Source organism: Anopheles arabiensis, chromosome 2 (genome assembly GCF_016920715.1).
Source record: "Anopheles arabiensis isolate DONGOLA chromosome 2, AaraD3, whole genome shotgun sequence".
In the NCBI taxonomy this organism is placed as follows: domain Eukaryota; kingdom Metazoa; phylum Arthropoda; class Insecta; order Diptera; family Culicidae; genus Anopheles; species Anopheles arabiensis.
This window is the reverse complement of record NC_053517.1, coordinates 13137950-13152523: the sequence shown is the minus strand read 5'-3', so window position 1 is coordinate 13152523 and position 14574 is coordinate 13137950. Positions and strand designations below refer to the sequence as shown.

The 14574-nt window shown below is 45.3% G+C and overlaps 2 protein-coding genes across 5 annotated transcripts in view; one reads left to right on the top strand and one right to left on the bottom strand.

The window, feature by feature from the left end:
- LOC120893992 (Kv channel-interacting protein 1) overlaps positions 1-12221 on the top strand; it is a 32496-nt gene extending 20275 nt beyond the window's left edge. Inside the window, exons 3-7 of one of the 2 annotated variants that reach the window (XM_040296288.1) lie at positions 4471-5113; positions 5674-5740; positions 5822-5892; positions 7328-7522; positions 7601-12221. In XM_040296288.1, coding sequence (XP_040152222.1) covers positions 4958-5113; positions 5674-5740; positions 5822-5892; positions 7328-7522; positions 7601-7726 — 615 coding nt within the window. In that variant the 5' untranslated portion in view covers positions 4471-4957 and the 3' untranslated portion in view covers positions 7727-12221. Of the gene's footprint in view, positions 1-4470; positions 5114-5673; positions 5744-5821; positions 5893-7327; positions 7523-7600 lie in introns of both variants that reach the window. The other variant, XM_040296280.1, reaches the window with a different exon arrangement.
- A 75-nt stretch (positions 12222-12296) lies between these two features.
- The window catches only part of LOC120893960 (protein neuralized), a 36983-nt gene continuing 34705 nt past the window's right edge, over positions 12297-14574 (bottom strand). For all 3 annotated transcript variants that reach the window (XM_040296230.1, XM_040296240.1, XM_040296223.1), the window contains one exon: positions 12297-14500. In XM_040296230.1, coding sequence (XP_040152164.1) covers positions 14249-14500 — 252 coding nt within the window. In that variant the 3' untranslated portion in view covers positions 12297-14248. The remainder of the gene's footprint in view (positions 14501-14574) is intronic.

Below are 14574 nucleotides of genomic sequence, written 5' to 3'. Positions count from 1 at the left end.
ATTCATTCTCGTTAGTGCATGAGTTCCCCGGGCTAAATCTCATACATCACTGTCACAAGAGTGATTACGACATCAGTCCTGCAAATCCGCTTCCATTTTCACTGGTAGCGTTATTTGAATAGCATCGCATTGCTGGCCATCTGCTGCCCGCGTAACGCGTACGCCAAAATCTGTACACCACTGTGAACACCTGCTCCACACTCTGCTCCTGCTGCCTGCTGCTCCAATCATAGTTCGTCTTAATCAAGTGCAAAACACGCCCATGCACAGGTTGCATTTACGGCCTGTTTCTGTGTTTGTGTGTGTGTGTGTGTGTGCACCTTTTGCGGCACCCATCCCGAAACCAGTGAGCAAAACCCACGATAGCAGAAAACGTGCGTCCAACTTCCATTGAAATTTGAAGCGATGCACTCAAACCTCGACCACTCTTGCCCTGCCCATCCTTGCCAGCAATCCAGTATCACTACCAGAGCGTTTTATGTTCGGTCTCGAATCGCCTTTATGCCCCCCTCATGTGTCGGCACACAAATCACATGATGCACACAGCAAACATTCCGTGTCGCCTGTTCCCCTTGTCGCCCCCTGAAACCTGAGCCGAAACCGATCCCAAAGCATTAACAACCGGAACACGGCAAATGGTGTCCAAACTACCCAGCCCTGCGTGTGTGTGTCGAGTGCTCCAAAAAGCGTACATTTTGGCCACACGTGGTAATGGTGAACCATATGGGGAGCCTCAGAGGAGGGAGAATAAAAAAAAATACTGACGTATGTGTGTGCAAACTTGAAGTACACCTAGGTGCACAGTTTTTGTGTCGCACCGGGAGCCATTTGGGCAATGTTGTCATGTACGGTAAAGATTGACGTGTGAGGTGAGCATAAAGCTTTCATGCAAATGCGATGTGGCCGAGGGTTCATCCATGCGCATGGAATGCAACACTGTAGCCGAAAGAAAAGCCTCTCAGAGTGGACTGATGCAAGTAAGGAACGTCTGAAAAATAATAAGCTTGACATGGAACACAGTCATTAGGGTTGCTGAAGCTGGCTGACTGCATCATTAGAGAGTTGTTGCATTGAAACACAATGTGAACACCCACAGCACAAGCACAGTTATTGCAGCTTGAAATTTCATAATGAATAACGTTTGCCAACCTGCAAATCAGTTCTATGATGATCTTGTTTCTCTATTCATCGCCTACAGTTATGCAATTGACAATACAAATCCTGCTTCTTATGAAGTTGTTCAACAGTCCATGACTTATTTCTGCATGAGCTATTTATAGCAAAGAGTGCAAAAGTAGTGCACGCCTATCATTCAGACGTCGCCATGGACAACCTAACTTTATTAACACCTTTCCGATTATTGGACACCTGCAGTCCAATTCGTTTTCAATCACAGTTCACAGCTGACCTTTCACTACTGAAAGCATTGCCCGTACGCCACACACGTTATGGCCAGTTAACACCAACATCAGGCACCAACCGAAGAAGTACACCATTTTGTGATTGCCTTCTGCAGCATGTAATGCAATTTGATACACCACTGCTGTTGACCCTCCCCTTGACCGGTCGACCAGTTCGTTTGGTGCGTTTATTCAATTATCGATTTGCCACGGGTACGTCCGGGTCAGTGAAGTGCACAGTCGTGCCAACAAATGTGGCGTCCCGGTAATGATTTCCCTACTCGACAGCACTCTACAGGGCCACACGCGGTGTAATGGAAATTAAAACGCAAAAGATGAATCCTTCACTCGCCTCTACCTTTCCACGGATTGGAGCGGCGATAATCAAATGAAATGTTCGTTTAACTTGATTTTCAATTTTTGAACGCTTTTGAACGAGCGATTTTTCCACGCCCTGGTGTTTCCGCTTTTTTTAATTCACAGCATTCATCCGATTTTCTTGCAGGAATATCCTCCGATCGGGCACTTTTACCTTTGCACGCTCCGTGGAAGCATTTACTTTTCGACCCTTCGCAATGGAAGCAACTGTAATTGGATTTCATTCGTTTGCAGTGGAAACATAAAAGCCTTTCTGTTTCTGCCGCTACACGGGCAATATTAAAATCTGCCCACGTTCGCGAGAGGAAGCAGAACATTGCGCGCTCCACAGTACGGTGAAACGAACGAAAACGGTGTATGAGTGGGTCGAACCGAACAGTGGCAAATGTGTTGGCTTAGTGCTAATTGAGATCTATAGTTTCCCGCTTTCGGAATAATTATGCAGAGTTTAACGAGTTTTGAGTTTTCTGATTGGAACCGACAAACTAAAAATGAGTGTTTTTGCAGCAATAGAAAACAAAAAACGAATACAGTTGCAAATCTACCAAATGAAACTAACAAGTGAAGTGTTCCTTCACTCAGAAAGATCATCATTAACAAACTGCTTAATTAACTACGATTTGAAATATTTCGAAATGAAACCTTTCAGTCTAATAAGACAACAAATAATACTTATTCGCCCCTCTATGCTTTTTTCGAGTTCTTCATTATGTGAAATATATGACAACTTTGCACCATGAATCACTTCAAATCACCAGAAAAGCAAGCAGTGCCTAATTACCAGACCAATTGTCGGTTGCTAAATTCATTTCGGGTTTGCTAATTAATTCTCGTAAATTAGCTCAACAAATCATTAACAAGAATTCAATTATTCAACGTACCAGCATTCCTAGCCACTTTGTCGTTCCAATAATCCAACCGCCAGTGCTCAATGGCTCTTCGCTCTTTGTCAGGACTGTGCATTGGCTGAGAGCAGCCACATAACAGTAACATGTAGTTTCATGTAAATCACTACCAGCATCTCATTTCAAGCTCGGTGCACCCTTCGCTTTAACCGTCCTTTAACCAGTGCGTGGTTCTCCACTCCAATAACGACTGGTGGTAAATGTTCCAACGGTGCAGTTGCATAATACTCCCGTCTTTCCCACCTTAGCCAACCATCCCGACGCACCATCCAATCCCGACGATCCTGACATTCATCCGACCAATGATAAATGGCTAAATCTGTTCGGTTCGTTTGGTATGTTGTTATCACGTACACTGCCACGCACAACTGGAATCAAAATTAGAACCTACCGCTGGAGCGGTCCCACGCACCGTTGCTTGTTTGGGTTTGGTGCGTGCCGCCCGTGCATGACCCACAAAAGCCGCTGCAACCGTGTCGCCACTTTGTACCAACCGTTTGCTTTCCCGTGGCAGTTGAAGCAGTAGATTGTACTCCCATCCCAACCTGCAAGGCTCCACGGCGGCGGCTGTCGATGTTTGCAATTAAAATCAAGCTCACATCAAGCATTCTAGCCAAAGGTTGTGCTGGTGGTTGCACGATACTGTCGGTTGCACGGTCCTAAAAAGCCGCACGCGGTACACCGTGTGCGGACGATCGATAAGTGGACGAATGGGATCGGGCGGTAGATTTGTGGCCTGTGTTTTGGCAATGTTTAACAGAACTTCGGGAAGAGTTGCCCGATTTTGTGCCTCGTCAAGCGAAAAACCCGCCCCTGCCCGTGTGACCGTGGCATACATCTCTTCCACTGCCCGAGTCGGCCAAAAAGTTGGCATAATGAAAATGGGAACGTTGGAAACTTTCCAACATATTACAGTATTTCTTGATGTTTGCTGGCAATGACGTTTATATGGGTGCGTGTGTGTGTGTGTGTGTGTAAGACACGGAACCAGTGAACCTGAGCTTCCACATCGTTTCACTCATAGATCGCTCTTATACTTTGGCAAACGTTCCGGTACAACTTTGTACCGTTGCTGTTCGAATTTTTCATTAGTGTGAACTGCACCGCAAAAAGAAACTCCCTGTATCTGTAATATAAAGCTGGGTCTCATTCTGCCACGAGCTCGTTTAAGAACACTTCCTCCTTTCCAAGGCAACGTGACCGTTGGTGGCCCAGTTTAGCATCAACTTGAAACGTTTTCAAGACGCTACCAAGACGCCACTGCCCGGCCGGAAACCGTCCGACGGGCGCACATTGGTGCTTTACGTTTTGATGAGCTTTTGCCATAATAAATCTTCTGCTCAGTTTAAGTGAACTCAATTTCTCATTTAATCTGTTCTCGGCGCGGTCCCAGGACACCGAGACCGGCAACCGACCGGGAAAATGGCACGAAACGGACAGGCAGGCTTTCTGGTTTCGCAATCAGATTTAATCATTTTCATAAATTCTAATTTCACCAGAATATTAGTGGGCTTTTCTCATCATGATTGGCTTCAATTGAGGGCGACGGTGTTCGTTGGGTTCCGGGGAGGGGGGCCGTTACTTCAAGCTGGTGCAAAACGGTTCTCATTATGTGATGGTTTGCGGTTAGGTACTCATTAAGCGTTTTTATGTTGATTTGAATTCTGATTTGCTCTACAGCGCTTGACACTGTGCACACTGTGGAAGCGTACATGAGCTTTGTTAGACAGCAAATAGATGGAAATAAAAGGTATTTTTATTGGTTGTTTTTCTTCCTCTAATTACAGAACTAAATCGAAGGATCCCTATTCACTCACTGAAGGCAGCAAGGCTGAAATAAAGCATCAAACGGAAATGTCTCCCAACCATATCATAGGACGTAGGGAACGTTGGATATGAGTCTTCAAAATGGTCACATCCTCATAGCAACGGCAAAGCAGCACTCAATCAACATCATCTAACTGAGCATGGAACAACATCTCAACCAATCGAAGCCATGCGAAAACTAAACAAACTGTGTTGAACTTTAAACCAATAGCCAATGTGACTCAGTGGAAGAAGATAAACCGATTCTAAAATTATTAAATCCAGCCACACCGATCCGGTTGTCCGTACCACATGACAAAGTGAAGCGCACAGAGAAAGCCCTTGGGAAGTTTTAACCAATCTCGTTCGCTTTCCAAGACGCAGTATCGCTCGCAACCAGCTCAGTAAAGCGGAAGTGGAACCGGAACCTTCGCTGCTGCGGTCACCTCGTTTAAGGTCAATGAAAAGATGGCTACCCCACCGGACAGTCCGATCGAGGAGGTGGTGTACGAGCTAGAGCCTGCCCGGGCACCGAAACCGATTCCGGTCGCGCTCGAGGATCTCTGCCGGCTGACCAAGTTCACCCGCCAGGAGATACGGGTCATGTACAGAGGCTTCAAAACGGTAAGTGTGGTTCGAAGGAAGGGACTGTAGTTGTTGTTATTGTTGGGCTGTAATTTGTGTACGGTGTACGCTTCTAAGCCTAAATGCGCTTTTAAGACAATAGACCATGATGGATTATTAGAGCAGAAATGATAACAAGAGGCATGGCATTAGACGTTCTGTACAAATTGCCCACAGCACTTTGTCATAAACAGAGCAGAGAGCGGTTAAGAGCGTTTAGGATTGAAATGGTTAGGGCAAGCCTTCAGGAAAAGCGCTTTTTCTTGATAACAAATCCTGGTCTGAAAATAATCATACGTTTGTGTCGTAGCGCATATGGATGCTGCTCACGTTTTGTTCATACGAGAACGATTACACGACGTTCTCTTCGTGACTTACATTGGACTCGACTCTAACAATGCCTAAAAATATGCAATTTCGCTCACGAAACCCATCTAATGTCACATGAATAAATCAACCAACATCTTAGACTGGGCATCTGCATCTGGGGGGAATGTTTCGTGTAGTTTGTATTTATTTCTAAAAATCATCTTTTTCTGTCTCTTCACCTACCACAACAGGAATGCCCGGACGGGGTTGTGCACGAGGACAGCTTCAAGGATATCTATGCGAAATTTTTCCCCCACGGTAGTAAGTCAACCTCGGCCCTTATTACCAGCACGCCTGCTGACACTTGCCATTATCACACCCTCGTCCTCTCGTTCACAGATTCTAGCCTTTACGCACACTACGTGTTCAAAGCGTTCGATGTCAACTGCAACGGATCCATTACCTTCCGGGTAAGTGCCACCGCAAACGTGTACCGTTAGCGTTGATATGTAGCGTAGGCTTTCGACACGTTCTCACGGTGCCACAAATCTATCATTTGTGCCCGGCGTACCGTAATCCGAGTGTCGCTCGTACTCCAATCCCATCCACCAATGCACTTTAAGTACACGCACACGCCGTTCATGCTCACCCGAAAGATGGACGCACCAACTCTTGCTCGGCCCAAAATTACGCCCAAACACGCAACCCAATGCTGGGCTGGCTTCTTAGGCCGGTCCAGCACTGTTCGTGCCGGTTGTCCGGACGCTTCGCTTTGATCCGGAAGTGCGTGCCCAACCACCGACCACCGGCCCGTGCCACGCAAACCGAACGGATGAGCGTAAAGTTCGATTTAAGTGACTCGGCTATTAACACCAATTAATTATTCAGCCGTACGTTTAGCCGGCACGTTTGGCCCGATTTCGGCCGGGTGGGTCTTGCGGACAGTATAAGGGGTTTGAAAATTAAATTATTGTAGCGCTCGTACCGGGGCGCCGTGCACGGTGCCACTAAGGAGTCCGTTGGGAATTCGGGCGCCGTCCTGCAACCTTGCGACCGAGATTCAAAAGACAACGTGCGAACGGAACGAGTGTGAGTGTGTTCGCGCGAAAGAGAGTGATTGTTATAGGAGATCGACGGAATAAGGCGAGCAAAAGTGAGCGAGAGATAGAGAGACAGAGAGAGTGCCACACGGAGCTAGTTTTCCCGCCCCATAATTATGAGCGTAATTAGTTTTCTACCCAGTGACCCCCAGCCTGTGTCTGACGGTAGTTGTTGTTGTCGGTTCTGCCCGCTTTCTACACTTCGGGTCGGGTGTGTTTGTTTATGCTTCCCTGTGATTCGGCGCTCGTTCGCTGCTTCTCACTTTCATCGTTGAGTTTTATTATTTATTTGCGAATGAATATCATTAACGCCACTTAAGTCACTTCCGTGATGGCGAGCTTCCGTACTCTTCATACCGTACCGAGCCGAGCTCGTCCGCTGGCGAATATTAATGAACACAACGGCGCTGGCGAATAAGGCCGGACCTTTCAAGTCACTTTTGCGTGCTTGAATGCAATTTGTTTCACCGTTGTAGTAAAACACTTGCCTTATGAGCGTTATTATTGCAACGGATGGAACTATTTGGGACAAAAAGTGTGGCAAACAAACATTTCCTTTTATTAACTATGCTTCCTGTAGTTTTTTGTCTCTAAATAATCGCACAAATTTTCATAGTTCAGACTATTTGTTCGATTTTGTAATTATTCTATACGTATCGTAACACCCCGTGCCTGAAACTATGCAATACGCATAACTAATCACACGTTGCTGCAGTTTGATCTGCAATTTGTAACAACATTTGCAGAACTTCAGGCGTTTTGTACCCTAACAATTATAGTTAACTCTTTTCTTATCCCCCTGCAGGATCTTCTAGTGACTCTATCCACGCTACTGCGTGGTTCCGTTTACGAGCGATTGCGGTGGACCTTCCGATTATACGACATCAACGGGGACGGCTGCATTAGCCGTGGCGAGCTAGGAGAAATTGTATTGGCCGTGCATGAGCTGATGGGTCGCCGTCCCCATCAACCAGAAGACGACCGGAAAGCCCGGGAACAGGTAATGGTCACGCTTTTGTTTTGCTTCCTCCCTGACAGACCCCCGTCTAATTGTGCTTGTTCTCCGCATGCCCACCAGGTCGACCAAGTGTTTGCAAAGCTAGACTTAAACCAGGACGGCATCATCACGATCGAGGAGTTCCTGGAGGCTTGCCTGAAGGATGACGTCGTCACCAAGTCGCTGCAAATGTTTGACTGTCTTTGATGACCGTCGACCGAAAGCGTCTACGCAGGCTTGCGCAAACCAGATCTCGAACGATTCGCGTTAATCCATCTCTAAGGCAGGCAAGAGGACCTGATCTAAGGGGTCGCGTGCTCGATACGCAGCGCGCGAAACGATGGATCAGTGCCCTCGGAACATTAGTGCAGTTGTCTGGATGGATCGGCTGCACTTGGAGCATGTTAATGGTTAAGTTTTACTACAACACCCTTGGCTGGGTGGGGAAGGAAAGGAACCTCACCAATAACCAAACTAGCCCCAAAATCACCAGTTAGAGATTCTGGTCAGATCTTCTGGCCTGGTATCGTCCCGTTGCGGTATGGTATGCGCATCTGTGTAGAGCGAGTTTAAATAATCCATTTCTTCCAATGCTTGCATTCGATTCGATTCGAAGTGTCCCCGCTCTCCCTCCCGCTCACTCAAGCCCGGGGGAGACGATCGTTGGCGACCCGTCCATTTGCATTCCGGACGGTTTGTTTGGCACCGTAGTGCTCCGGTCCATATCACACGTTCCAGTACACACCTACGAAAGCAATAACGTTATGTTGATAAGACACTAACATAAAAAAAGAGTTCAAGAAGAGAAAGAAGGCAAATAATGAAACCGTGACCGTGCCGAGTCGCAGTTGGTGGTGATCGGACAAGATGTTTTAAACATGTTTTTGTTTGAAGTGCTCGTTTGTATTTAGAAATCGATTTGAGTTTATTAGCTCTTTGGTACCGATGGAAGGAACTAGCGATAACGTAGCACAGCGTTACCCGATGGTCCCGAGAGCGTTACAATAATAACGGTAGGTATTGAGATTAGTAGAGCAGCAGCAGACGAGCTACATTCGTTCATAGTCTCTAGGAAGACTTAGGGCCGCTTTGAGCATAGTGCACAGTGTTGGAATAATCAAAGCAACATACCCTGTTTAGCAGTAGCTGTTGCTGTATACCCAGCGTAGTGTGTTGATAGACAAATTGCAGACAAATGCAGGACAAACAGATACTGACTTCATCCAGTTCATGGTGTAAAGATACAGAGAACAGCTTAGTTGACAATAGACAATCGTTTACAGGTAGTGTTGAGTGAGTAGGAAGCCATCAGAATCATTGTTTGGAGGGGTAGACGTGCGGCTTCCTGCATTCCTTTTTTTCAATTCATAGGCAGCTAACATCATTCAACGCATCTGTTATTGTTTCGTTTCCACATGCTGCAAATCATACTAGCCATGTACAGTGCTTCACCATACGCCCACATTTGACACTTCCGGTGCAACACCGATCGAACGAACAAATATGATCAGTATTAACAAATTAACCCTATGGTTTTGCTGTGTGGTCTCATGTGTGCTAAAGAATTGATATTGAACGAGATTCTGCCCTGAAGGGGTAGGTGAAATTTCCACAGCAAACGCCACCCAAAAACAATTTAACAAAACAAGCAGCAGCAGCAACATTGTAAGATAGGAAACTAACACATAACACCAAAAAAACTACCAATAAGTCAACCCGTAGGGATAACCGAAGCCAGTATGCAAGTAGTAGATTAGCGCAGAACTAATGGGTTGGGGATCGGAATGGGAGGGCAGACGTGCAGGAAATGTGGCAAAAACGAATAGCCCAGCATCACCGATGCAATGGGTGCACAACCGAGCAATGAGGCTGACACGAGAGACATTTTAAATCAAATAGTAATTTTAAAATCAATTAGCTTAAGACGACGATGCAGAGTGAACGCGTGCGCATGGTAGCATGATGTACTTGTACGAAAGCGAACGAACGGGTCGTCGTCGTTTGAAGAATCTCGTATCCGTTATTCAGTATCTCTTCTATGGGTGTTTCTTCTCGGTATTGCGTGCGTGTGTGTGTGTTTGTGTGTGCGTGTGTGAGAGAGAGTCTATTGCAAGGACTGGTAATGTGCGAACGCAATTGGAAGGGATAGTTCATTAGAAGCGCGAAATGCATGACAGTGTTCCTTAGTGTAGCTAATACTAAACACTTTACTAAGCACTATATAGGATGTATAACAGAATAGCGTTGTGTGCGCTTCTATAGCATACGAACGCGTTCAGCTACTAGACAAAAACAGGGCTTAACTAGACGCAACGCAAGCTCTAGTGCATCGTAGGACTTTTACATAAAGTGTCAGAGCTAACTACATACACTAGCGGCGTGATCGTATCTGAAAATGAAAATGCAGGAATATGGTATCGCAAATGCAAACAAACAAAACCTGCGAACTGTTTATAACATGCCGTTGAAGACAATTTAACGACATAATAGCAAACCCGCACCCTTCACTCCCGGATTGCTTGCTTCTACCGTGGAAACGGTGGATAAATACTTAACGTTACGAAACTTTAGATACATAGAGCTGCGCATAAGTGTCTACATTTTTATGGAAACTAAAACCAGTAACAAAACACAAACTACCTTTCTTGCCATCCCCTCACGCACAAGTACATCACTATGCAGTGTAAATCATTCATATCGTAAAGTATCGTTTTTCCTACATGTGTCTCATCATAAAATATGTAAGCCATCAACAGAGCGCGAGAGATTGCCGGCCATTCTGTGACTCATATTGATTGCCAGGCTTGAGACTGGCTTAATGTGTGGCAGTTAACTATGATAGGAGACATTTTTCATACAGATTGCATACTTTAAGGCTGATAGTTGGCAAACGTGACAAAACGCCTCAATCTCTGCATTATGTGTAGCAAACCTATCGTACCGTGCAAACGTTTGTTTTGGGAATCTCCTTACAAGACATAACATCGTGCCAGGCATCCATTAAGCCCACCTTAATTGCATTTTTTCCCCTCGGGAAAGCATCTACAATCAAACTGGAATTGTTAAAGCCGATCACACGCGATCGATTGTACTACTCTGCCCCATCCCGTACCACACACACCCACCCACACACACACACACATAAGTTAGAATCAAAATCCTATATCGCAACCCAACACAATCAAAACGATCATTTGATCACTTCAGTTTCGAGAAGCCATTTAGTAAGGGCGGGAAGCAGATCGACGCCAGCAATGCCTGTATAAAACAAACACCTCAAATGAGCTCTATTTTTCTAGCGTAAACGTTTAAACTGTTATACATTGTACTGAAACCTGGGTGCTGGGTTGGGTGAGGATGACGCGTTTTGCTTTGTTTCCTCTTCTCCACTCCGAAAGCAACGGAACACGATTTCCTACCAAACGACCGACTTTTCAACCGATGCTCCTCACATACCAGAGCTCGAACGTACATAAATGCTACAAACGAGAAATCATTCTGTCAATTATCTGAGATACACAGCATCGAGGCTGCTCCATTCAACGATCGTCACGTAATTTTACATTTAAACTTGCTCACACTCAATTCATAGACACACACATACACATTGCATACGGTTGTTTTTGCACCATTTGTTAAAAATTACACATGAACAAACAAACACTCGTACATGTAATACGCATTCGCGTTGCAGCGATATCGCGCTGCATCAACACTGAACGCAAACATAAGGAGGCAAATAAAAAAAAGAAATAAGTGCAGCAAACAAGTCTGACCGTTCAACAACAAACCCAAATGTTGCTGTAAGACGAATAAAATCTGTTTTTAAATGTACCTGTGTATAAAGTTAGTGGTTTAAAGCATGGCAGGGCGTGCGCTGGCGTCCGATCGGGCGCAAACCGGCATACAGGAAACCTTTGCGATGGCCGGCGGCAGCAACAGCAAAGCAGAGCAAAAAGAGGAAGCGAAAGAAACGAAAAGGTACAGCAAAGAAAACATTCTCTCCCACCAAAAGTATTAGGCAACTAGCTGTCTACTCCCATCACGGAAGCACGGATCACCGATCCCGGATCCCGATGGGGAGAGCGAGAGAGCGTGAGCCGATAGTGATGAACGATTAACAGACGTCCGGAAAAGACGAACTTATATACATATAAATTAACACACACAGAAAAAATGAAGATATATATACATCTATACATAGGCCGAGAAATGACAACAAAACACTAGTAACGCGTTAAACAATTTAACTAATTGATCGGTAGTGTAATTAAGATGCAAATATGAGAATTATAAAAAAAACTAACAACATTGTTGAGAGCGAAGCTAGTCGAAAGCACCTACGAGTTTGTCAAGATTGTATGGTAAAAGGGGTGGCAGCGAGGAAGTGAAGAATACATTTACTGCAAAATTATCTCTCTAACACACACAGACAAACACACACCTCATCGTCCATCTTAAAACTGTTACAAACATTCTTTGAATTCCCATACCTTCATACCTTCATGCGACTCTGTCCAGTTCGAATTTCAACACACACACACACACACACATCCAACGCACCGGAACTTTACTTTCTTCGCGGTTTACCATCATGGCAGCAGCAGCATTTACTGTACATTGTGAGCAAGGAATCATTCTAGCGCACCGCTGTTTAAATAAATGAAACTGGTTATCAATAAGTGTTTACGGCAAATTTAAACCAAACAGCGTTTCGTTCATTTAACCCATCCGAATCCTCCCCCACCCGACCGAAAAGCAGACACAAACACCGGTGTTTTGAATTGTTTTGGTTATTGTTTTTGTTTTTTTTTGCTTTAATTTCACTTTTGTATTTCATATCGAAGGTTTAGTGCATAATGATTTTGCAACTCTTAAATAGTATCGATACTAGAAAAAGGGAAACAAATAATACAAAAAACGGTACTAGTATCTATCGTTTCCTTTCCAGCATCGCCTCTACGTAACAATAAATTAGCGTCATAGACGTGTAGGAGATTATATTCCGTATCGTACAACTGCTTCTTCCTGCACGCCATCTCCTGCACTACTGAACTGACCAAGCGTCCTTCGTTCGCCGCACTAACATACGGGGGGGGGGGGGGAAGTGTACACGCACGCAGTGCGAGGATCTATATGCGCGCAAAAGGTAAGTAAGAAAAAGGAGCCCTACGCTACGCTGCCTAAAATATACGATCAATTCCAGCTCGAGCTACGCAAAACCAAATCATACTGCATACTGCTGCTACTGCTTCCCATAACTGATTGCCTCGCGCACAAGCGTATCGGAACAAGCGAACTGGTGACGGCACCCAGTTTGGGTGTACTAAATGTAATTAAAAAAAAAAACAAAACGACTGTTTTCTGATTATAGGTTTTCAAATACTTTTCATTTTAATATTTCAGCACATTATTCAATTCCGAAACATACGCATTTCTCACACACGACTCCCGGCATAAGCCATTTGCATTTGACTATTTGACTAGAAAATAAATTAATCTTGCGCCGAAACGAGATTTTGTTTTTGTTTTGTTTTTCAGCACATGCGGCAGCTCGAAAGAATAACTGTTTCCCAACCTTCCCTTCTCTCTCTCTCTCTCTTTCTCTGTTTAAAGTGTTGTAGAAAAAAATGAACGTTTTAAAATAAACCCCTCTACGCCTATCATACACCTGTACACACGAGGTAATTGAAGAGACAGAAACGAATACGAAACACACGAAACGGGTAAGCGCATGGGCTTACGCAAATCTTTGCTGCTCTGCGCTTTCGCTGTTGCCTTTACCAATCCATCCGTCCAACCTAACCGTATTTGCATTAAACTTAGCCTAACTTCGGAAGCGGCGGCTCGTCCGCATTTGGAAGTGACATATGATTCTTGTGTTTCTTTTTGGCAAACATGTTTCCCACTATCTCTCTCTCTGTCTCTGTCTCTTAATAACCGCTACATAATCATCGCTGTCGGGGACATATTATAGGTCTAATTGACTATTTAGTACACTAGACATAGGTAAAAACAACAAAGCAATAACTGGCCTCGTTCGATTACTGACTGGCTTATCGAGCACGCGTTTCAGTGCGCTACAATCTTCCACTGTCCTCTCCTCTCAGTTGTAAATGCAACTAAATGCCTTCACTCGGTTTTGGTTTACGCTCTGTTTATCAACTCTTTCTCGCTTCATCCCCGCTTTACCTTAAACCCCGCCAAACCTGTTTACTTACACACTAGTCAATTGTGTTGCTGATTTGAGGCAGGGGAAACATTGTGCTTTCTACAGCGTACTAGTTCCTTTTTTTTTCTTTTTGGCTACTTTCCGTGGTGCAAGTGAATCATCTTCGGCCAAGCGAGCATGTGTTCCCAGCAAAAGCCTAACTTTCTTTGCCAAACAAAGCCTTCCTAAAAAGGGTGCCACCGGGCGGAGCTTCTCTTCTGTTTCTATAAATTTTGACTACTGAATAATTTATCCTTCAACCGATAAGCTATCAGTGTTAATTTATGGATGCTGCACATTTGCTGTTTTCTCCAGCCGATGGATTCCGACCACTCGCCCAACGCCCAGAAGAAAAAAAAATCAACAAACTGGAACACACACGATCGACCGCCACCAAATCACAACTGTTGCGCACTGCCTGCTTGATCACAAAATGGTTCGACACACACACACCTTCACGGTCCTTCTTTGGCTATGCCGCTTTCACGTCGATGCTCGCGCTGTGCCCTGCACACGCCCTACGACTTGTACGTCCGGATGACGTCGCGGATGACCGCGCGGCACAGTGGGCAGTGCCCACCGCCGATGCCGCGCCACTGCTTGATCGCACAGTCGTAGCACATGCACATGTGGCCGCACATGTACAGCACCGAGTCGATCGGCTTCTCGAAGCAGATCGTGCAGTCGACGCAGTTGGTCGAGCTGTAGATGCCGTTCGCGGCCAGGGCGGCGGTCGAGTAGTTGGCGGCATTGTTGTAGCTCGAGAGCGACTGTTGGGTGGAAAAAAAGAGAAAGAAAGACATCCTGTTAGCTGGATCGTTCGGCGGAAGGCAAAAGGGGTGTT